This window comes from Tachyglossus aculeatus, chromosome 5 (genome assembly GCF_015852505.1).
Source record: "Tachyglossus aculeatus isolate mTacAcu1 chromosome 5, mTacAcu1.pri, whole genome shotgun sequence".
NCBI lineage: Eukaryota > Metazoa > Chordata > Mammalia > Monotremata > Tachyglossidae > Tachyglossus > Tachyglossus aculeatus.
The window spans coordinates 27464009-27487989 of record NC_052070.1 but is presented as its reverse complement, the minus strand read 5'-3'; the positions used below and the strand labels follow the sequence as shown (position 1 = coordinate 27487989).

The 23981-nt window shown below is 41.9% G+C and overlaps 1 protein-coding gene across 1 annotated transcript; it reads left to right on the top strand.

Annotated features, from left to right (window-relative positions):
• The first annotated feature begins 3903 nt into the window (after positions 1-3903).
• Positions 3904-10944, top strand: LOC119928750 (N-acetylgalactosamine kinase-like). The gene is made up of 2 exons (XM_038747264.1): positions 3904-4411; positions 10742-10944. Exons 1-2 carry the CDS (start codon positions 3904-3906, stop codon positions 10942-10944), a joined length of 711 nt encoding a protein of 236 aa, XP_038603192.1.
• The last annotated feature ends 13037 nt before the right edge of the window (positions 10945-23981 follow it).

Genomic DNA, 23981 nt, shown 5'->3' with positions numbered 1-23981 from the left:
TAAGCCTGGCCCCTAGAGAGATCAGGAGACTGGAGAACCTGCATAATTTGATATTGCTTTCCTTTTCAAAAACCTTTGTAGTTGCAAAATGCTCTCTTTCGTTTCACAGAGGGTTAAGGGCTTAATGAAGAAATAATTATTTCTATCCTGATTTTTCTCACAACAATCTGACGGCTTAAAATATAAAATCCTTGTGTGTAGGGAATTCACCTATCCAACTCTACTGTATTGTTCTCTCCCAAGTGCTTAGTACAGTGGTCGGCGCACAGTACATACGACTGATTGATTGGTTAATCAATGTGTTCCACCACTATGCTAAGCCCCTCTTATTATCACAGGGTTGGGGTGAAAGGTTCTCCTAATTTTCCCAACCCACCCTGGCTGGCATGGATTAAAAGAAAATGCTCTTAATGACTGTCCTTTTGGAGCTAGTGCTCAAACTTCATGAATGGCAGAGAGCAGGCAATAACTAAGCTGTTGCTCCTGTGGGCATTCAGGGCACATTTGGAGGAATTCTCGGGTTGGGCACTGTGTCGGTTTTTTAGAATGCATTGTGTGATGCGAAAGGAAGCTATAGGCAATTTAAGGTTGCTGTCTGTGACTTCCACTTCTCATTAGCAACTGACAGCCTCTCTCCTCCTCCATTTGGAGCTAAGGAATTCACATTGACGCCTTTGGCAAGCATAGTTAAAAAGCACTGGATTTCAGGTGCATGCTGATTCATAACCCTGGACTTCTTCAGGCCCACTGCCCATCTACAGTGCCTAGCTAATTCTGGAAAATAGTTAATAATTCTTGTCTGTGAGTATTCGTGCGTGTGCATTAATCAATTGTCTTTATTTCAATCAATCATATTTATTGAATACATAGTGTGCAGAGCACTGTATTAAGCACTTGAGAGAATACAGTACAACAGAGTGGGTAAACATGTTCCCTGCCCACAGGGAGCTTACAGTCCTCTCCCCCTCCTCCCCCTCCCCATCCCTCCCGCTTTACCTCCTTCCCCTCCCCACAGCACCTGTATATATGTATATATGTTTGTACACATTTATTACTCTATTTATTTTACTTGTACATAGTTATTCTGTTTATTTTATTAATATGTTTTGTTTTGTTGTCTGTCTCCCACTTATAGGCTGTGAGCCCGCTGTTGGGTAGGGACCGTCTCTATATGTTGCCAACTTGTATTTCCCAAGCACTTAGTACAGTGCTCTGCACACAGTAAGCGCTCAAAAAAAAAAACCCAATTGAATGAATGAATGAATACAGTCCTGAGGAAGACCAATTATTAGCTCATACTGACTGAGCCCAGACTGAGCCCCCTTTTTCCTCTCCTCCTCCCCATCCTCCCTGCCCTACCTCCTTCCCCTCCCCACAGCACTTGTATATATTTGTACAGATTTATTACTCTATTTTACTTGTACATATTTACTACTCTATTTTGTTAATGATGTGCATATAGCTATAATTCTATTTATTCTGACAGTTTTGACACATTTCTACATGTTTTGTTTTGTTGTCTGTTTCCCCCTTCTAGACTGTGAGCCCATTGTTGGGTACGGACCGTTTCTATATGTTGCCGACTTGTATTTCCCAAGAGCTTAGTACAGTGCTCTGCACACAGTAAGCGCTCAATAAGTACGATTGAATGAGTGAATTCACTCAGGAAGACTTGTCATTTTTCATGGCAGTGTGATGGGGACATCCTCGAATGTTGGAGTGAAAGCCAGGTCTTTACATGTTGGCATATTAACCATTGTTCAGAACGACATCCTTTATGGTGGAAGAGATTTAAGAAGGGTTGTCACCTTTTCTTCTTGTGGTTATTGTAAAAGAAGAAGGAAGTAGATTTGCCCCATCTGCAAACCCTATGGTGCAGCCACTGGGGCCAGGAAAACTGCTCCATCTTCGAAATGAGAGACAAGCCCCATGGATTAGCCCTTAGCCCTGTTAAAGGAATTAGGTCAGGGAAGCCCATTCCCTGTTTTTTAAAAGGAATGGAACAACTAGCTTGTTGTGGGCAGGGAACATGTACACCAACTCTGCTGTATTGTACTCTCCCCCATACTTAGTATGGTGCTCTACGCATGGCAAGCTCTCAATAAAAAAGGATTCGTTGACTGATTGAAAACTAGGGTTATTGACTCCCTGAGTTTCTCCTTAATAGCTATTAGCATTGCTTTTCACAGGCCCCCTTGGGTTTCCACTGGGTTTGGCTTTTCCAGTGTTATTTTTTAAACAGCTTGGAGAGTGAGATGACCTGTATTTACATTCAAATCAGTCCTTTCTCAAGCTGTGAGGACATTTTCCCCAAGAGTTGATGTGGTGAACAGTTTGGTTCCTCTCTAATCAACTATTTATTCAAATGATAAATAAACAGTTGGGTCTAATAAAAAAAAGAGGGGGGTGGGTGGAAACACTAAATGCTGTCTAATCTCAGCCTGATAATGCAGTCTGGAAGTTACCAGCAAGACCAGATCATAGGGGATTTATACCTTTGGGCTTCTGTTTTTACTCTATTCTCAAAGGAGAAAAAAGGGAAAATCATTTTAAGACTGGAGACTAAATGTTTTCATGTGTTCCTGGAAATGGTACAGTTAAACTACTTGGAGCTTCCTTGAAACACTGCTGAATTAACAATAACAGGAAATACTGGCAGGTGATGGGGCAGAAAGAGATGGAGGGGCAGTTATTTCAAATAAAGCAGATTGTTTTCTGATGGACAGTTAATGGCATGTCCAGTGGAAAGATGTTTTTTCATTGGCTCTTTTCTGGGAGCTTTGTCTTTTTGTGCCTGCAGGCAAAAAAATAGAGAGACAATATCCGATGTACAAAGGTGGAGTTGACATAAATGACAGGAAGATGAATGAGGGAAAGTGTATATGCGGGTATCAAAATGTTAGGGGTGAGGGTAATGCAATAACGTTCCTGCTTTTAACTTTATAGACACTGTGCAAAATTGGAAATTTCACAATCTAAACTGTGGTTATCAGTTGCAGCTCCAGAGCGCTATTTATTAGCACATTTTTATTGCGTTTCTGGATTGATTATGTAACTCAAGAAATGGTGGCTTGAAGTTTCTGGAGTTGGTGAAATGATTTCAAGTAAAAGTCACCAAGAGAAAGGGTAAAGTGAGATTAATCAGTGTGAGCAAGTCCACTCTGAAAGTTCAGGTGGAAGGTGGCCAGAGACCAGAGGGACTTTATATAAGGATAGGATCTTGTATGCTACAGCTAATACATTCCAAGGTAGAAGTTTATATGTTGCATATACTGAGGATGATAATGTAGAGCCTCTGTAAAATGCAGAGTTTTGTTCTACAGGACACCTGGGACAAAATACAGGTTGGGAATATGACAGGGCTTTAAAGGGGCAAAGGGCTTTAACCAAGATGCCCCACACACATTGCACACCTTATGAGGAGAAAGTAGAAGACACTCAGCTCCAGGTTTGCCTGCTCAAGCTGCAATAAGCACTTTAATATGTCAAATCTAAATAATAATAATTATGGTATTTAAGCGCTTACTATGTACCAGGCACTGTTCTGAACTCTGGTGTCCATTGGATGTCATGAACATGATTTTGGAAACTGTTATTATTCTTAAAATCGTAGGTTTCATTTTGGGGTTAATATGCATTTTAGGTTTGATGTGTGGCCAAATATAACTTTTAATGGCTAATTTTTAAAAATCTAAATCATGCAATTAAAGTGTGGCTCAGTGGAAAAAGCATAGGCTTGGGAGTAAGATCTTGGTCATGGGTTCTAATTCTGACTCCGGGCCGGGCCCGGGCCGGTGGCGGCCTTGGGGTTTCCGCGATGGGCGGCCCCGGAAAGAGGCGCTCATCCCGTGACCGGCTCCCCAACTGACCCCCCCCAACCCCACCCCGAGGACCAGGACCGGGATGATGGCGGTGGCTCCGGACACACGGCGGGTCCAGGTGGCCGAGCATCCCAGATTGCTGAACTTGAAGGAGAAGTTCATCTCCAAGTTTGGAGCCACTCCTAAATTTTATGCGCGAGCCCCAGGGCGAGTCAACCTAATAGGAGAGCACATAGATTACTGTGGATACTCTGTCCTGCCTATGGCGGTAGAGCAGGATATACTAATCGCAGTTGAACCTGTGCAAACCCAAGTTCTCCAACTGGCCAATACTAACCCTCTCTATCCGGATTTCAGCAGCAGCGTTAACGACATTCAGATTAACGCAGCCCAACCTCTGTGGCACAACTATTTCCTGTGTGGACTGAAAGGAATTCAGGAACACTTCAGCCTCAGGAACCTGACAGGGATGAACTGCCTGGTGGACGGGAACATCCCTGCCAGCTCTGGGCTCTCTAGCTCCAGTGCCTTAGTCTGCTGTGCCGGGCTCGTGGCCATCACCGCTTACGGATTGACCCTCTCCAAGCCCAGTCCGCACCCTCCGCTCCTCCACCGCTGATCTCCTCACCATACCTCGCTCTCGCCTGTCCCGCCATCGACCCCCGGCCCACATCATCCCCCGGGCCTGGAATGCCCTCCCTCCGCACATCTGCCAAGCTAGCTCTCTTCCTCCCTTCAAGGCCCTACTGAGAGCTCACCTCCTCCAGGAGGCCTTCCCAGACTGAGCCCCTTCCTTCCTCTCCCCCTCGTCCCCCTCTCCATCCCCCCCATCTTTCCTCCTTCCCTTCCCCACAGCACCTGTATATATGTATATATGTTTGTACATATTTTTTACTCTATTTATTTATTCATTTTATTTGTACATATCTATTCTATTTATTTTATTTTGTTAGTATGTTTGGTTTTGTTCTCTGTCTCCCCCTTTTAGACTGTGAGCCCACTGTTGGGTAGGGACTGTCTCTATATGTTGCCAATTTGTACTTCCCAAGCGCTTAGTACAGTGCTCTGCACATAGTAAGCGCTCAATAAATACGATTGATGATGATGATGATGACTCCGCCACTTGTCAGCTGTGTGACTTTGGGCAAGTAACTTAACTTCTCTGTGCCTCAGTTACCTCATCTGTAAAATGGGCATGGCTCAATGGAAAGAGCACAGGCTTGAGAGTCAGAGGTCATGGGTTCAAATCCCACCCTGCCAATTGTCAGCTGTGTGACTTTGGAGAAGTAACTTAATTTCTCTGTGCATGTTACCTCATCTGTAAAATAGGGACAATCTGATCACCTTTTATCCTCCCCAGTGCTTAGAACAGTGCTTTGCACATAGTAAGCACTTAACAAATGCCATCATCATTTGGGAAAACCTGATTACCTTGTATCCCCCCCCAGAGCTTAGAATAGTGCTTGGCACATAGTAAGTGCTTAACAAATTCCATTATTATTATTATTATTATTTCCCAAATTATTTTTTTCCAAGACAAAGCAATAGGGCCTAACATATTTAAGACATTAATCAATGAATCGATGATATTTATTGAGCACTTACTGTGTGTAGAACAGTGTACTAAGTGATTGAGAGAATACAGTAAAATAGGTAGACGTCACCTATCCTTAAGGAGCTTACAATACAAGATGTGAGTGTTGTTTTATGTGTGTGCATGCCTGAATGTGCGTGTGTGCACACCCATGCATGTGTGAATGATGCTGGAAAACTGGGGAGCCTTTATCCTTGGGGAGTTGAGAACTTAGAAGAAACATTTCCAGGAAAGATCTTAACTGAAGGTTTTAGTAATGGTTGTATGGTGCTGTGTAGTTATTGTGTACACAACACTATACTAAATGCTAGGGTAAATACAAGATAATCATGTCGGACACAACCACTGGCTTACATGAGGCTCACAGTCTAACAGGAAAAGAGGGCAGGTCTTCAATCCCCAATGTACAGATGAAGAAACTGAGGCACAGAGAAGTTAACACGCCCCAAAGAGGAAGTTAGCAGCTAAGCCTAGCACATATTTTAACTGGAAAACATATTCCAGCCTTCTACATCCTCCTCACATTGTGAAGAAAAGCAGTACCAGATTGATAGGAAAATCTGCAACTACATGAACATTGTTAGGCAAAATGCTCAATATTGGGAGCTGCACAATGAAATAATTATGTGATTCCTCCATCCATGGTGAGAAAAGAGGCAATGTCTTAAAAAAAAATCCCAAGGATCACTGACACATATAGAACAGTGAACTGTGCCTTTGAGAAGCAGTATGGCCTAGTGGAAAGAGCACAGGCCTGGGATTCAGAGGACTTGAGTTCTAATCCTGACTCTACCAGTTGCTTCCTGTGTGACTTTGGGGAAATCATTCATTTCTCTGTGCCTCAGTTCTCACTCCTACTTAGACAGTGAGCTCCATATGGGATAAGGATTGTGTTCAACCTATTAAATTGTATCTACCCCAGTGCTTAGGACAGTGTTTGAAAACTTAGTAAGTGCCTAACTAATACTTTAAAAAATGTGAAGGGGTAAAGTAACTATTTTAATAACCCAGACATTTTCCCCTTTGGGAAGGAGTGGGTTCTTGTATGGGCTTGGACTCTAGTATTTGTTGAGCACCTACTGTGTTCAGATCTCTGTACTATTCATCCAGATTAATAATAATAATGATGGCATTTGTTAAGCACTTACTGTGTGCAAAGCACTGTTCTATGAGCTGGTCTTGTGAAATAAAGGTTCCTGAATAAGATGATCTCTTCTATTCCACTTTCTTAGTAGAGACTACTCCTTATCTTGTCTCCAACAGCAGAAGCACAGAGGCTTTTGAAATTAAGAAAAAGCACTCATAAGATTTCTCCTGCTCTTCAACAACATCCCTAGCCCTTCAGCAGTCCATTTCCATAGGATTTTAGGGTAGAATTTGGAGGAGATGGACAGATTATCTGCTACCAGCAGGACCTGGTAAGATATTGCAAAGATCCGCCCTTTCCTCTCCATCCAAACTGCTACCTTATTGGTACAATCTCTCATCATATCCCAACTGAATTACTGCATCAGCCACCTTTCTGATCTCCCAATCTCTTGTCTCTCTCCACTTCAGTCTATACTTCACTCTGGTGCCCAGATTATCTTTCTATAGAACTGCTCTGGGCATGTCACTCCACTCCTCAAAAAATCTCCAGTGGTTGCCTATCAACCTTCATATCAAGCAAAAACTCCTCACTATTGGTTTCAAAGCTCTCCATCAACTTGCCCCCTCCTACCTCACCTCCATTCTCTCCTTCTACAGTCCAGCCCACACACTCCGCTCCTCTGCCACTAGCCTCCTCACTGTGCCTCATTCTCGCCTGTCCCACCGTTGACTCCTGGCCCACGTCCTACCTCTGGCCTGGAATGCCCTCTCTCCTCACATCCACCAAACTAGCTCTCTTCTGCCATTCAATGCCCTTCTGAGAGCTCACCTCCTCCAGGAAGCCTTCCCAGACTGAGCCCCCCTTTTCCTCTGCTCCTCCTCCCCTTCCCATCACCCCACTCCATCGCTCTGCCCTACCCCCTTCCCCACCCCACAGCACTTGTGTATATTTGTACATATTTATTATTCTATTTATTTTATTAATGATGTGTATATATCTGTAATTCTATTTCTCTTTTTTGATGCTATTGATGCCTGTCCACTTGCTTTATTTTGTTGTCTGTCTCCCCCTTCTAGACAGTGAGCCTGTTGTTGGATAGGGATTGTCTCTATCTGTTGCCGAATTGTATTCTCCAAGTGCTTAGTACAGTGCTCTGCACACAGTAAGTGCTCAATAAATATGATTGAATGAGTGAATGAATGACCTATGCTTTAGTTGTGCTTCCAGTAGTAGTGGTGGGTTGCATTGAGCTATCCCCACTCTCTCATCCAGTTCCCCTATTCCCAGCAGTGTAACTGGCAGGGGCATGGGTGTACCTTGTGTTCACATGACAGAACATATCAAAGACTCTCATTCAATCGTATTTATTGAGCACTTACTGTGAGCAGAGCACTGTACTAAGTGCTCTCAATGGCAGATCCTGCTGCACCTCTCTTCAGTTTTCATAAGCTCCCATGGATTGTCACCCCTCTTCTGTGGCCATGTATATAGGATCTATAGTATTTTTTCATTGCTTGACAAATATTGGGTTCAAGTTAGCAAATGCAATAAGATAACAGGATTCCTTCTCCCTCTATGAATCCTAAACTGCTTCAAAAGCACCCAGAACCAGAAAGAAAAGGCAAAGTTGATCATGATGATAAAAATAATAATAATAATGATTATAGTATTTGTTAAGCATTTACTATTTGCCAGGCACTGTTCTAAGCACTGGGGTTGTTACAAGCAAATTGGTTTGGACATACTCCCTGTCCCACATAGGGCCCACAGTCTTAATCCCCCTCTTTTACAGATGAGGTAACTGAGGCCCAGAGAAGTGAAATGACTTGCCCAAGACCACAGAGCTGACAAGCGGTGGAGCTGAGATTAGAACTCATGACCTTCAGACTCCCAAGCCCGTGCTCTATCCACCATGCCATGCTGCTTCTCTAATGTTGTTCTATAGGTCCAGATTGTGTTATAAAGACTCAAATAGAGGCTAGTGGTAAGAGCAGACCTCAGGGAATCAGAGGACCTGGGTTCTAGATTCAGCTCCAACACATACTTGGGGTTTGACCTTGGCCAAGTCACTTGACTTCTCTGTGCCTCTGTTTCCTCATCTGTAAAATGTGGATTAAATAACTGTTTCCTTTGGGCTATAAACCCTATGTGGAACAAGATTACATCCAACTGGATTATCTTGTATCTAACCAACAGTTCAGTAAGGAGCTCGGTATATAGTAAATGCTTAACAAAGACCACAGTTATTATTCTAATCATTTTTCCTGGATAAATTGAGAGTGAGAGAGATGGGGGGGAAGAAAGAGAAGGGGAAAGGAGACAGACAGGCAGAGAGAGAGGGAGACCCACAAAGAGATATTTTTGTACATGATCCCAACATCTTTAGACAACTTTATCTATAACTCCATACAGTTTCATTATTTTAGAGCTGTTTCCTTACAAGTGTAGGTATTGGCTTTACCCTACATGTTAGAAAATCCATGGAATACTTGCTACGGGGCCATTGTCCCCTGTAGTGGTTCAGCAAATATGACAGTTGCTCCAATATGTGTTCTACATATGGAACATGAACAATAATTACTAACAGGCCTCGAGGACCGATAATGCCCCAAATCATTACACAACCAAGTCCTCAAACCATAAGACGAGTATAGTTAGAGGTGCTTGGCAATTTGCCATCTAATTCAATAAGAGAGTTGATGTGCTTTTTGAGATTGTATTTCAAAACTAAGCACAAATACAATCATAGCTCAGGCCACTTTAACTCTAGTGATGTGCAAATATGATTCTAAAATTCCAAATAATTCAGGGAGCACAACAGATGCAGTAAAGATTGATGAAATCATTTCTCTTGCCCTATGTTAATGAGGAGTAAATCTGAGCAATTGGAGTGAAATCCATTTGTCTTACGGAGGCATCTAACAGAGTCAGAAGAAACATCATATTTTAATTTTATTTGTTCCTGACGTTGTGCACTTCAGAGCTTCTGGGGTTTTTGTTTTTGTTTTGTTTTAGGTTTTTCACCAAGTTGGAAGGCAATCTGAATGAAGCAGCATAGCCTAGTGGATAGAGCACAGGCATGGAAGTCAGAAGGACCTGGGTTCTAATCCTAGCTTTGCCACTCGTCTGCTGTTTATCCCTGGGCAAGTCATTTAACTTCTTTATACCTCAGTTACCTCACAATAATAATGATGGTATTTGTTAAGCACTTACTATGCGCAAAGCACTGTTGTAAGTGTTGGGGAGGTTACAAGGTGATCAGGTTGTCCCATGGGGGGCTCACAGTTTTAATCCCCATTTTACAGATGAGGTAACTGAGGCACAGAGAAGTTAAGTGACTTGTCCAAAGTCACACAGCTGACAGTTGGCGGAGCCGGGATTTGAACCCATGACCTCTAACTCCAAAGCCCATGCTCTTTCCACTGAGCCACGCTGCTTCTCTACCTCATCTGTAGAAGGGGGATTGTGACTGTGAACCGTTTGTGGAACACTGGAACATGTACTCTATCCAGCCTTATCTGTTTATATGTACCCCAATGTTTAGTTCAGTGTCTGGAACATGGAACAAATTTGTTTAACACAACAAATTCCATTAAAAAAACCACAACATATTACTGTTAACTCTTTGTTCTTAAACTTTCAACTAAACCTCAAACCCGGCTGTAATAAGATAGCTGGTTAGGATGAATTAAAATCTTTCTTTCATGAAGTTCTTTTTAGTAAGGTTATTTTCCTTTGAAATTAGTGAACAATGAATTCCCATCTTCCCATTGGCTACTGTTCAAAGAGGGATGAATTCTGACCATTGTTAATGGCTTGTTTAGCTAAAATTTATACCTGTTAAACTGGTTTGATCCTAATTAATTAATGTTTTTTTCATATCTGCTTCCCATTGTTGGCTTCATATTGTATTAACAAATTAATTTCACAGCCCAGTGTGACTGTGCATTTTTTTTAAATGGAGCTGGTTAGCCAGATTTTCAAGAAGGTTTTTCAAAATGATTTTGTCATTTAATTGAGAACTGTATTGTATCTATCCCAATGCTTAGATTAGTGCTTCGCACATAATAAGGGCTTAGCAATGCCACTTTTATTATTAACAAGACTACCATCTGTTGAGATAGTGCGTATCCCAAATTGGGTGGCCTTAAAAATTTGGAAATTAATTCATGACTAAGTCAGGGATTTTGGTGTAATCAGCATTATTGTTTTGCTTTGCTATTTTTCCTTTCACAGGAACAAATATTCACCTCTTCCATTCACATAAGACTAATGTCCCAAACTCCCTTCAAAGGCTAACGCAGAGAGCATACATGATTCTCTTTGAACATTTGGAAGTGTTTTCCTATGGCATGCCAGAAAATTTCTGCTGCTTCCCATCAGGGAAGACTGGGACCAAGGAAGCCCCGCAAAGATTTGGTTGTGATTCTGCCAGATAAAAAACAAAATAAATAGCCAGCCTTGAAACTCAAAGGGTAATCTTTAATGAACAATGAAATATCTGAAAGTCAGGAGGTATCTCAATGGGTATCAGTAATTGCTCAAATAATGCCGGTTTGATTTTAAATCTGTGTCTCAACATGAAAGTGAGACAGTCCTTTCCTGGTTGAGTGCTCATCTCCTCACCCTTTTTCCTCACTCCAGCAGCTTCAGCCCTGACTCAGCACCTAATCACTTGAGTATTCACCATTACTCTAACCTCTCCAACCCATGGCATTTATATGCATTTCTTTAACATCCGTCCCTTCCCCCTATCTGTCCTTAATTTTAGTGTCTAACTCTTCTGCTGGATTATAAACTCTATGAGGTCAAGACCTGTGTCCTCGAACTTTGTCTTCCCCAAATCCCTAGCACAATGCTCATTCTAGCCTCCACACTTAGCGCCTCTAATGCTAACCTTCTCACTGTTATCTCAATCTCATCTATCTTGCCACCCATGTCCTGACTCTGGTCTAGAAGGCTCTCCCTCCTCAAATCTGACAATTACTCTCCCCACCTTCAAAGCCTTAAAGCATGTCTCCTCCAAGAGGCCTTCCCTGACTAAGCCCTCCTTTCCTCTTCTCTCTCTCCCTTCTACGTTGCTCTGTCTTGCTGACTTTGTTTATTCCCCCTCCCAGCACTTATGTACATATCTGTAATTTATTTAATGATATTAATGTCTGTTTCCCCCTCCTGACTGTAAGATTTTTGTACTACTGTACTCTCCCAAGCACTTAGTACAGTGTTCTGCACACGATTAGTGCTCAGTAAATATTCATTCATTCATTCACTTAATCATATTTATTGAGTGCTTACTGTGTGCAGAGCACTGTACTAAGTGCTTGGGGAGTACAAGTTGGCAACATATAGAGACAGTCCCTACCCAACAACGGGCTCATACTCTAGAAGGGGGAGACAGACAACAAAACAAAACATGTGGACAGGTGTCAAGTCGTCAGAACAAATAGAATTTAAGCTAAATGCACATCATTAACAAAATGAATAGAATAGTAAATATGTACAAGTAAAATAAATAGAGTAATAAATCTGTACAAACATATATGCAGGTGCTGTGGGGAGGGGAAGGAGGTAGGGCGGGGGGGATGGGGAGGAGGAGAGGAAAAAGGGGGCTCAGTCTGGGAAGGCCTCTATATATGATTGACTGACTCAAGAAATACTACCAGTTGATGGATTGAAAGTAGGCAGACTTTTGGAAGGGTGAGTCCTTCACTTACAGAGGACATGCAGGTGTTGTGAAAGCTGATGAGTATAGCCTCCTTAGTTATGTTGACCGCCAAGATTATCCTCTGCCTGATGTGGCCCATGTGAGGAACCTCTCCACTGACCAGAAGGCCTTGAAAGAGAAGGAGAAGGCAGCATGGAGCAGTCTTTCCAATGATGAAAAGCTTGGATTATATCACATCAAATTCAATGAGAGTTACGCTGAAATGAATAGAGGCACAAATGAGTGGAAGACTGTTATAGGGGGTGCGTTGTTCTTCATGGGTCTCACTGCTCTCTTCATCATCTGGGAAAAATTCTATGATGAGGTAACTGAGGTCCAGAGAAATGAAGCGACTAATCTGAGGTCTCCCGGCAGACAAGCAGCAGAGCCAGGATCAGAATCCAGAAAGGCCCGTGTTCTTTCCACCAGGCCATGCTGCTTCTCACCGTTCCTTCAGTCAAGTCAGCCTACTCTGATTACATCCTGTCTTCACCCCCCTTCTCTCCTTCTACAGCCCACCCCGCACCCTCCGCTCCTCCGCCGCTAATCTCCTCACCGTACCTCGTTCTCGCCTGTACCTCGTTCTCGCCTGTCCCGCCATCGACCCCGGGCCCATGTCATCCCCCGGGCCTGGAATGCCCTCCCTCTGCCCATCCGCCAAGCTAGCTCTCTTCCTCCTTTCCAGGCCCTACTGAGAGCTCACCTCCTCCAGGAGGCCTTCCCAGACTGAGCCCCTTCCTTCCTCTCCCCCTCATCCCCCTCTCCATCCCCCCAACTTACCTCCTTCCCTTCCCCACAGCACCTGTATATATGTATATATGTTTGTACATATTTATTACTCTATTTATTTATTTATTTATTTTACTTGTATATATCTATTCTATTTATTTTATTTTGTTAGTATGCTTGGTTTTGCTCTCTGTCTCCCCCTTTAAGACTGTGAGCCCACTGTTGGGTAGGGACTGTCTCTATATGTTGCCAATTTGTACTTCCCAAGTGCTTAGTACAGTGCTCTGCACATAGTAAGCGCTCAATAAATACGATTGATGATATAAGGAGAAGAGTCACCCTAACTGGTGAGGGAAGGTGTCCACTCTGGGCATTCTGGGAAGGGGGCATGGCTGGGGCCTGTTGGGGGCTACGGAGCCAGCAGTTCTCTCACCCGGTGGCCCATTCCCTCGGGGGTTAGAGGAATCTTCCCCACAGGCAGGCCTCCTGTTGAGGCGGTGCAAGAGATTGGCAGAGCCAAAGACACCTCAGCTTCACCAGGCTGGGTCTGGAGAGGAAATATTCTAGGCATCGGTGGAGAGCTCGTCCTCTAAACTGCAAGCTCACTGTGGACAGGGAACTTGTCTACCAATTTGGTTGTATTGTTTGATTGTATTGTGCTCTCCCAAGCACTTACTACAGTGCTGTATACACAGTAATCACTCAATAGACTGTGAGCCCACTGTTGGGTTGGGACCGTCTCTATATGTTGCCAACTTGTACTTCCCAAGCGCTTAGTACAGTGCTCTGCACACAGTAAGCACTCAATAAATATGATTGAGTTAATGAATGAATGAATAGATACCATTGACTGACTGGTTGATGGAGAGTGGCCTGGGAGAGGCAGAAGGGGAGACAGATCCATCACCAGTGCCACCATTACAGAGTCTACAAAATGGGAATTATACCAAGAAAGCACAGAGAAGCCTGAGGCCAGTAATATATGTCTTTTGACTACTAAAATGGGACTATTCAGCTTCTACTGAGAAACCACTTACTCTAGACCATACACTCATAGTGGATAGGGGATGTGTCCACTCATTGTTGCGTTGTACTCTCCCAAGCACCTAGTACAGTCCTCTGCACACAGTAAGTGCTCAATAAATATGATTGAATAAAAAGTCCTAAGCCAGCTAGTTTTGCATTTTTCTGTATTTTGTGTTTCACTATGATTCAGAACGCAGAGGATTAACCCATGTTATATTTTAATATGGTGCATATCAGTCGGTCAGTCAGTGGTATTGAGCGCTTACTCTGCTAAGCTCTTAAGAGAGTACAATATAACAATAATCAGACACATTAGGGCATGGAATAATAGCAGAAGCTGTAATCAGTCAATTAATGGTATTTATCGACTGTTTATCAGGTGTAGAGCACTGTACTTGTGCTTGGGACTGTACAGTACAACAGAGTTGGCAGACTCATTCCTAGTAGCACTAGTACTAATAGCATTTGTTAAGTACTTACTGTGTGGAGAGCACTAGTAAGTTCTGAGAGTGAATATACAGGTGGAATTTAGATCTGGTCCCTGTCCCTTGGAGAGCTGGTAATCTAAGGAAGCTAGGTTTGTGGCTAAAATGGAAAGACTGTTTTTCCATCTTCTTTCAGTTTGAGAACTTCCATAGGTTGTGCTGACTTTCGATTCTCTTCAGCACAGCGGCCTTATCTTCCCCATAGATGCCAGAAGCTATTTGTGATAGAGGAGTTCAGGGATCCCATTTTAACACTCTTACCTTAGCAGTCTTTCACGATAGTACTGCCAAATTTTATTTCATAAAGCATTTTATCATTTCCCAATGACGTTCTGCTTTTGAAGTGTGTGAAGTATTTTATCATTTTGCAATGACGTTCTGCTTTTGAAGTGTGTGAAGTTTACTTCTTTCACTCTATATTTCCCCACACACCCCATCTTCCAAGGTATTTGGCCTATTTGAATAGAGAGATTAAAGCCTATTTCCACAGCCATTTATTTCCTGTTTAGCAGTAGATGGTAATCAATCTTGAGGATCTTGAAATTGTTTTAGTGCAAAATGTCTTTCTGCTGAATAAGATGTAACATAATGCACTTTGAAAATTTAGAATTTACAGATTTATCACAAAACAGCACCTAGTCAGTGACACTTTACTAAAACATTTTACACTGATATTTGATTGTGACTAGATCTATTGTGTTCTTAATTATTACTTTTAAATCTCTTCATTTCATTTTGGCCTTTTTATCTCTGAAATGCAGAAATGCACTTTATATTGTTTCCTTGAGAAACTAATTTATTTAGTGATCCTTTGCTAAACATTTATTTTCAAGGAATCCATTAAAAGCTCTAATCTCAGAGATCCTGTAGTAAAGGATGTTGATTTCATTGATTTTTACATCTAAACTTTATTAGAGAGAGAGATAGTGATAGTGTTGGGGAGACAAGAGTAGTTTCACAGAGTATTTATTTGGAATGGTAAAAGTTGGCCTTATTTGCCTTGCTGCATTAAAATGGCAATGGAATGTGATATGGTGTAAAATTTGAAAAGTGGTCAGTGGAGAATCTCCGCAAACATCTCAGACTGAATAGATGTGCTCCACAAAACCCCTCAGTGCATCATCGATCTTGTCATTCAACTGTTCTTTCAGGCTTATGAATTTTGATACTTGTTTGCCTGGAAATTCAGATAATTGTCTCATAGTCTGCAAATGGCATTTTCAGCCCTGGAGGGTCCAGCATTAAACTAATTACCAAAAGTACAGAAGACTTGGTATGGAATTGAAAATCATTTAAAGCAGGTGCTCAAGCACTCAGTCACATAAATTTGGTTCCATTTCAATGCCTACCCTGTTCTTTCTCCATACTCTTTCTTAATGAAATGATTTCTTAATTTTGTTACCTACACTTGAGATCAATTCATGGAATCCCAGTGTTTTTTTCCATCAAACTTTCCTCAACACCTTCAAAGTAATTTCTTACTAATTCCTAGACTCGTACTTATACAAAATGAGGCCACAGATTTGCCCCTTAGAGAAGTTTCTTATTATATTATGTCCAAACTATACATGTCCATACTATACATGTCCAAAACAGAGCTCCTTATCTTCCCACACAAACCCTGTCCTCCCCTGGATTTTCCCATCACTGAAGATGGCACCACCATCCTTTCCCATCTCACAAGCCTTGGCATTATCCTTGACTCCTCAGTCTCACTCAACCCACATATTCAGTCTGTCACCAAATCCTGTCGGTCCCACCTTCACAACATTGCTAAAATCTGCCCTTTCCTTTGCATCCAAACTGCTACCACGTTAATACAGTCAGTCACCATTTCCCTCCTAGATTACTGCATCAGTCTCCTTACTGACCTCCCAGCCTCCTATCTCTCCCCACTCTATTCATTCATTCATTCATTCAATCATATTTATTGAGCGCTTACTGCATGCAGAGCATTGTACTAAGCGCTTGGGAAGTACAAATCCGCAACATATAGAGTCCCTACCCAACAACGGGCTCACAGTTTAAAAACAGGCTCACAGTCCAAACCACTCCACTGCCCAGATCATCTTTCTACAGAAACATGTCACCCTCCTCCTCAAAAATCTCCAGTGGTTGCCTATCGACCTCGGTATCAAACATAAACTCTCCTCCTCATTGGCTTCAAAGCTCTCCATCACCTCACCCTCTCCTACCTCACTTCCTTTCTCCCCTTCTAAAACCCAGCCCACACACTCTGTTCCTCTGTGCTAACCTTCTCACTGTTCCTTGATCTCGCCACCAACCTTGGCCCACATCTTACCTCTGGTCTGGAAAGCCCTCCCTCCTCAAATCCACCAGACAATTACTCTTCCCTGCTTCAAAGCCTTGCTAAAGGCTCATCTCCTCCAAGAGGACTTCCCAGACTAAGCCAAAATTTTCATCATCTCTCACTCCCTTCTGCATCACCCTGACTTTCTCCCTTTGCTCTTCCCTCCTTTCCCTGCCCCACAGCATTTATATATATATATGTATATATATATATATATATATATATATATATATAAATTACATATATATACATATATATCTGTAATTTCATGTATATTTATATCTGTTTATTTGTATTGATGTCTGTCTCCCATCCCCCTTTGGACTGTGAGCTCGTTGTAGGCAGGGATTGTCACTCTTTATTGCTGTGCTGTACTTTCCCAAATGCTTAGTACAGTGCTCTGCACACAGTAAGCACTTAATAAATATGAATGAATGAATGAATGTTAGAAACTGAATACTAGCATCCTATTTTTGTTGGCATGAGAACAAATTATCAACAATAATCAACAATCCAATCTAATCATATACTCTAATGCAATTATTTGATAATCAAATGTCAATTTGGACACCACAAGTCAGTAAAATAAACCATCTAACCCTAACCTAGCCCCATCTCTATCACCTTGCCCATGGCCTCCATTCAACTTAATAGGCTATGGATAGCATCAAACAATCAGTCAGGAAATAGCATTTATTGAGCTCTTACTCTGCGCAGAACACTGTACTAAGCACTTAGAGTACAATAGAGGCAGTAAACATGAACCCTACTCTCAAGGAACTTTCAGTCAATCAATGATATTTATTGAGTGCTTACTATGTGCAGATCACTTTACTAAGCACTTGGGAGAACACAATGTAATAGAGTTGGAAGGCAGGTTCCCTGATGACAAGAGCAATCTACTATGGGACACAGACATTAAAACAAATTAGGAGTCAAGAGGAAGCAACTGAATTTAAAGAAATGCTTACTTGTGCTAGTGGGGAGCATGTGTAGCCAAGTGCTTGGGTGATATGGAAATCCTGAATTAACATGGGAAGCAGTCTGGCCTAGCAGTTATAGCACAAGTCTGGGACCCAGAGGATCTGAGTTCTCATCCCAGCTCTGCCACTTGCCTACTCTGTGGCTTCGGGCAGGTCAAGAAGTCACATTACCCTTTTTTTTTTTTTGGATATTTGTTAAGTGCTTACTATGTGTCATGCACTGTACTAAGTGCTGGTGTAGATACAAGTTAGTCAGGTTGGAAATACTTCTTGTCCCACATAGTGCTCACAATCTTTATCCCCATTTACCGACGAGGTGACTGAGACATAGGAAAATTAAGTGATTTGTCTGAGGTCACCCAGCAGACAAGTGGCGGAACCTGATTCTTGGAGTTCTGATTTTAGAAGGGATCTTGGGGATGGCAAGAGCACTGGTCTTTCAGATATGAAAAGGTAAGAAGTTCTAGACAGGAGGGAGGGCATCAACAGATGAGAGAGGAGAGAGAGGAAAGTGAGTAAGTTGGCGTAGAAGAAACAAGTTTAAGATTTAGGGTGTGGTAGGAAAGGAGAAAAAAGATAGCTAGGTAGGTGATTGTTAACTGAGAGCCTTAAAGTGATTTGCTTCATATAGAGAGGAATGGAAAACCTCTCTGCTTTTTGCAGAGAGAATAGACAACCACTGGAGGTTTTTGAGGAATAGGGAAGAGGCGCCTAGAATGATGTTTAGAAATAAGGTCCAAGCAGCAAAGTGGGAAATGGGCTACAGAGGGAAGACATTGGAGGAAAGGAAGTATGTGAGGAGGCAGACACAATAGTCAGGTTAGAGCAGAAAAGTGCTTGAGCCAACATTATGGCACTTTGTGAGGAGAGGAAGGGGTGTAATACAGTTATGCTGGGAAGGAAGAGCTGAAAGGCTACGGTGACAGCCCGAAGATGTGTGGGTTGAAAGAGAGAGAGGAATGTCAAGGTAGTGGGTTGGTCAACAGTGATGGGAAATCAATCCATAGAACTTACTGAGTGCTTATTGGATGAAGAACACTGTACTAAGTACTTGGAAAAGTACAATATAATATAATTAGTAATAGTAATGATAATGATCATAATGATGATGGTATTTGTTAAGTACATATTCTGTGTCAAGCACTATTGTAAGTGCTGGGGTAGATACAAGAGAATCAGGTCAAACACGGTCCCTGGCCCAAGTGGGGCTCACAATTGAAGTAATAATAACAATAACAATAATAATAATAATACTAAAATAATAATGATTGATAATAATGATCTAAGTGCTTAATATAAGCCAAGCGTTGTACTAAGCATTGGGAGAGATACAACATGCTCCCACATGCAGCTTATGTGTATGTGCAGCTAAGTAGGAGGAAGAACAGATACTGAATCCCCATTTTTTTGTAGATAAGGGTACTGAAGCACAGAGAAGTTAAGTGATTTGCCCAAGGTCACACAGCAATAAGTGTCAGGGTCAGGATTAGAATTCAAGTTCTCTAATTCCCTATCCTGTGCTCTTTCAACTAGGCCACGCTGCTTCTTTTTGGTAGACACAATCCCTGCCCACGATAATCTTACTGTCTAAAAGGGGAGACAGAAATTAAAATAAATCGCAGATAGGGGATACATCAGTGCAGTGAGTTTGAGTAAGGGGTAAATATCAAGTTCTTAAGGGGTACAGATAGAAATGTATAGTCAACGCCAAGGGGAGTACACATAGGGGAAATGAGGGCTTAGTCAGTGAAGTCCTCTTGGAAGAGATGTGATTTTTAGGAAGACTTGGAAACTGGAGAGAGTGGTGGTCTGTTGTATATAAAGGGGGAGAGTTCCAGATCCGAGAGGACCATGGTCAAGGGTTCAGCAGTGGAATAGGCATGATCAAGGTACAGTGAGTAAGTTGGTGTTAGATGAGAAGTGTGTACAGGTTGGTTTGTAGTGGGAGATCATTGAGGTAAGGAAGGAGGTGGAGATTTGACTCCCTTAAAGCCACTGGTGAGGAATTTCTGTTTAATGCAGAGGTTAACGGGCAACCATTTGAGGTTTCTTGAGGAGTGCAGAGATACTGACTGAAGATAATTTTAGAAAGCAGCATGGCCTAGTGGATAGAGCATGGACATGGGGGTCAGAAGGACCTGGGTTCTAGTCCTGGCTCCACCACGTATCTGCTGTGTGACCCTAGGCAAGTCAATTAACTTCATTGTGCCTCAGTTACCTTATCTGTAAAATGGGGATTGACTGTAAGCCCAATGTGGAAAAAGGACTGTGTCCAAACTGATTACCCTGTATATACCCCAGTGCTTAGAACTGTGCCTGGCACATAGTGAGTGCTTAACAGATACCATAAAAAATGTGGGGCAGTGGAGATATGGAGGGGTCATGCAGTATTACTATCTGGAGAGGGGAGAGAAAGGACAGAGGGAGGTTGGCAAGGAGGCTGATGCAGTAATCAAGGTGGAATTGTTTAAGTGCTTGGATTAGCCCATTGTGAGTAGGGATTGTCTCTATTTAATAAAAATAATATTAATAATAATTTTGGTATTTATTAAGTGCTTACTATGTGCAAAGCACTGTTCTAAGTGCTGGGGAGGATACAAGGTGATCAGGTTGTCCCACGTGGGGCTCACAATCTTAATCCCCATTTTCCAGATGAGGTAACTGAGGCCCAGAGAATAATAATAATAATAATAATAATAATAATGATAATAATAATAATAATAATATTGGTATTTGTTAAGCACTTACTATATGCAAAGCACTGTTCTAAGCACTGGGCTAGATACAAGGTAATCAGGTTGTCCCACGGGGGGCTCACAGTCTCAATCCCCATTTCACAGATAAGGGAACTGAGGCTCAGAGAAGTTAAGTGATTTGCCCAAAGTCACACAGCTGACAAGTGACGGAGCCAGGATTTGAACTCACAACCTCCGACTCCAAAGCCCATGCTCTTTCCACTGAGACATGCTGCTTCCCTAAGAGAAGTTAAGTGACTTGCCCAAAGTCACCCAGCTGACAATTGGCGGAGCCAGGATTTGAACCCATGACCTCTGACTCCAAAGCCCGGGCTCTTTCCACTGAGCCACTGATCTGTATTTTCCAAGCACTTAGCACAGTGCTCTGTACACAGTAAGCACTCAATAAATACGATTGAATAAATTAGCATAGGAGTAGTTTGGATTAAGGGCTAGTGTGGATTATAGAGCTGTTGAGTATATACCTGTATATATGTATATATGTTTGTACATATTTTTTTACTCTATTTATTTATTTATTTATTTTATTTGTACATATCTATTCTATTTATTTTATTTTGTTAGTATGTTTGGTTTTGTTCTCTGTCTCCCCCTTTTAGACTGTGAGCCCACTGTTGGGTAGGGACTGTCTCTATATGTTGCCAATTTGTACTTCCCAAGCGCTTAGTACAGTGCTCTGCACATAGTAAGCGCTCAATAAATACGATTGATGATGATGATGATGATGAGTAGATAGAACCAACAGAATTTGATGACATTGAATATGTGGGCTGAATTAGAGAGATGAGTGGATAATTCCAAGGCTTGGGATACAAGGAAGACGATGGTGGTGTCTACAATGATGGGAAAGACACATGGAGGGTAGAATTTGAGTGGGAAGGTGAGGTGACCTTAGGGCTGTTTCCATGGACTGGAACGGGCAGAAGCCAGTTGGCAGGGGTTAAAGGAGAGAACTGGAGGAGAGGACATGGAGGCATTGGGTATAAACAACAAGCTCAAGGAATATGGGGAAGAATGGTAGGAGGGAGATGAGGTGATCACTAGAGGGTATAGTGGGGTCAAGGGAGGTTGGGTTTTTTTTTAGGATACATGGGTATGATGGAAGAGAAGATGAGGAGATTAGTTTTTTACATTAAAAGATCTTGAATCACTCATTCAAAGGGTCCTATACATTGATAATTATGCTATGGAAGCACACAGCCAAGAAGACCTGCAGACGGTAAGGAACCACTCTTGGAAGCAACAAAACATTATGATTGACAACTAATTCTGAAAAATATAAAAGGTACGTGTCCTATTGAACTTGGAACACCCTATATACAGTCGTAAATCCCCAGCAACAACACAAAGGAGCTGGAATTATTATTATTACTATTATTGTTATTAGATTTGTTAAGTGCTTACTATATTTCAGGAACTGTTTTAAGTACAGGTGAAGAAACAAGTTAATCGGATACAAGTTCCTGTCCCGCATGGGGGTCATAATCTAAATAGGAGGAGGAACTGGTATGGAATCCCAATTTTACAGTTGAGGAAACTGAGGCACAGACAAGTTAAGTGATTTGCCCAAGATAGACAGTCAGCAAGTAGCAGAACTGGGATTAGAATCCAGGCCTGTTGACTCCCAGGGTCTTTCTACTACGAAAGAGTTCATCTATGCCTCATCAAGCGTTTAGTACAGTGCTCTGCACACAGTAAATACGATTGAATTGAATGAATATTCCTGTTCTACTTCCCCATTACACTGTGAGCCCCATGTGGGACAGGAAATGTTCAACCCGATTATTTTATATCTTGTACAGTGCTTGGCATAAAGTACTTAAAAATGCCTTAATTATAACATCATAATACCCTCAAATTATTTCATATCTGTCTCCCCAGATTGTAAATTTCTTTCTGGCAGGAACTGTACTTTCTCACTGTACACTCAGTTCAGTGCTTACAAACAGGAGGCAATGAATAAATAATATTGTTAGACAGAAATGTTAGGAAGAACACTTAATTAACTATGGTGCTATGACTAGATTCCAGCACCTTAATGTTTGTGTTGCTCACTTGACATTTGTTTCTAAGAGTTGTACGTAAGTGCTGTTTGTGGAGGTGCTTGAGCTGTTGAATGTGGTTTCAGCCGGAGTTCTGGTTTCAGACCAATGAAGAATGTTGGACGCAGCACTTTCCTTACAGAACTTCAGTTTGGTCTGAATCTTGAGGCCATTTTGATGGAAAACTCACACAGTATGACAGAAAACAGATTTTGTTTATGACCTCTTTGAATAACATTGCAGTACAGGAAATACTGTGCAAATAGTAAATGAATGAATGTGGGCGGGGAGTATCTCTATTGCTGAATTGTACTTCCCAAGCGCTTAGGACAGTGCTCCGCACATAGTAAGAGGTCAATAAATACGATTGAATGTGTGAATGTGGGCAGGGAGTATCTCTCTTTGTTGCTGAATTGTACTTTCCTAGCGCTTAGGACAGTGCTCTGCACACAGCGCTCAATAAATACAATTAAATGAATGAATGTGGGCAGGGAGTATCTCTATTGCTGAATTGTACTTCCCAAGTGCTTAGGACAGTGCTCTGCACATAGTAAGCAGAGCACTGTCTCCCCCTTTTAGACTGTGAGCCCACTGTTGGGTAGGGACTGTCTCTATATGTTGCCAACTTGTACTTCCCAAGCGCTTAGTACAGTGCTCTGCACACAGTAAGTGCTCAATAAATACGATTGATGATGATGATAGAAGCGGTCAATAAATATGATTGAATGCGTGAATGTGGGCAGGGAGTATCTCTCTTTATTGCTGAATTATACTTCCCAAGCGCTTAGTACAGTGCTCTGCATACAGTAAGCACTCAATATATATGATTGAATGAATGAATGAATGAATTTGTTGCTGATGGAAATTTTTGGCCACGTTTAATTCCCACCTGGGTTTTCACTCCCAGCACTTAGTTCAGTGCTCTGCACACAGTAAACACCTAATAAATACTACTACTGTTACTATTACTACTACTACTACTACTACTACTACTACTATTACTACTACTTGAGAACCTAGTGACCAAGAATTAGATTAGCCTCACTCATAAATGTAATGATGATAATAATGATGATAATAATAATAGTAATAATAATAATACGCATGGTATTGAAGTGCTTTCTGAGTGCCAAGCACTGTTCTAAAGTGCTGGGGTAGATAAACAGTAATCAGGTGATCCCCATTTTACAGATAAGGATACTGAGGTACAGAGAAGTTAAATAATAGTAATGATGGTATTTGTTGAGCACTTACTATGTGAAGCACTGTTCTAAGTGCTGGGAAGGATACAAGGTAATCAAGTTGTCCCATGTGGGGCTCACAGTCTTAATCCCCATTTTACAGATGAGGTAACTGAGGCACAGAGAAGTTAATTGGCTTGCCCAAGGTCACACGGCTGGCAAGTGGCAGAGCCAGGATTAGAACCCACAACCGCTGACT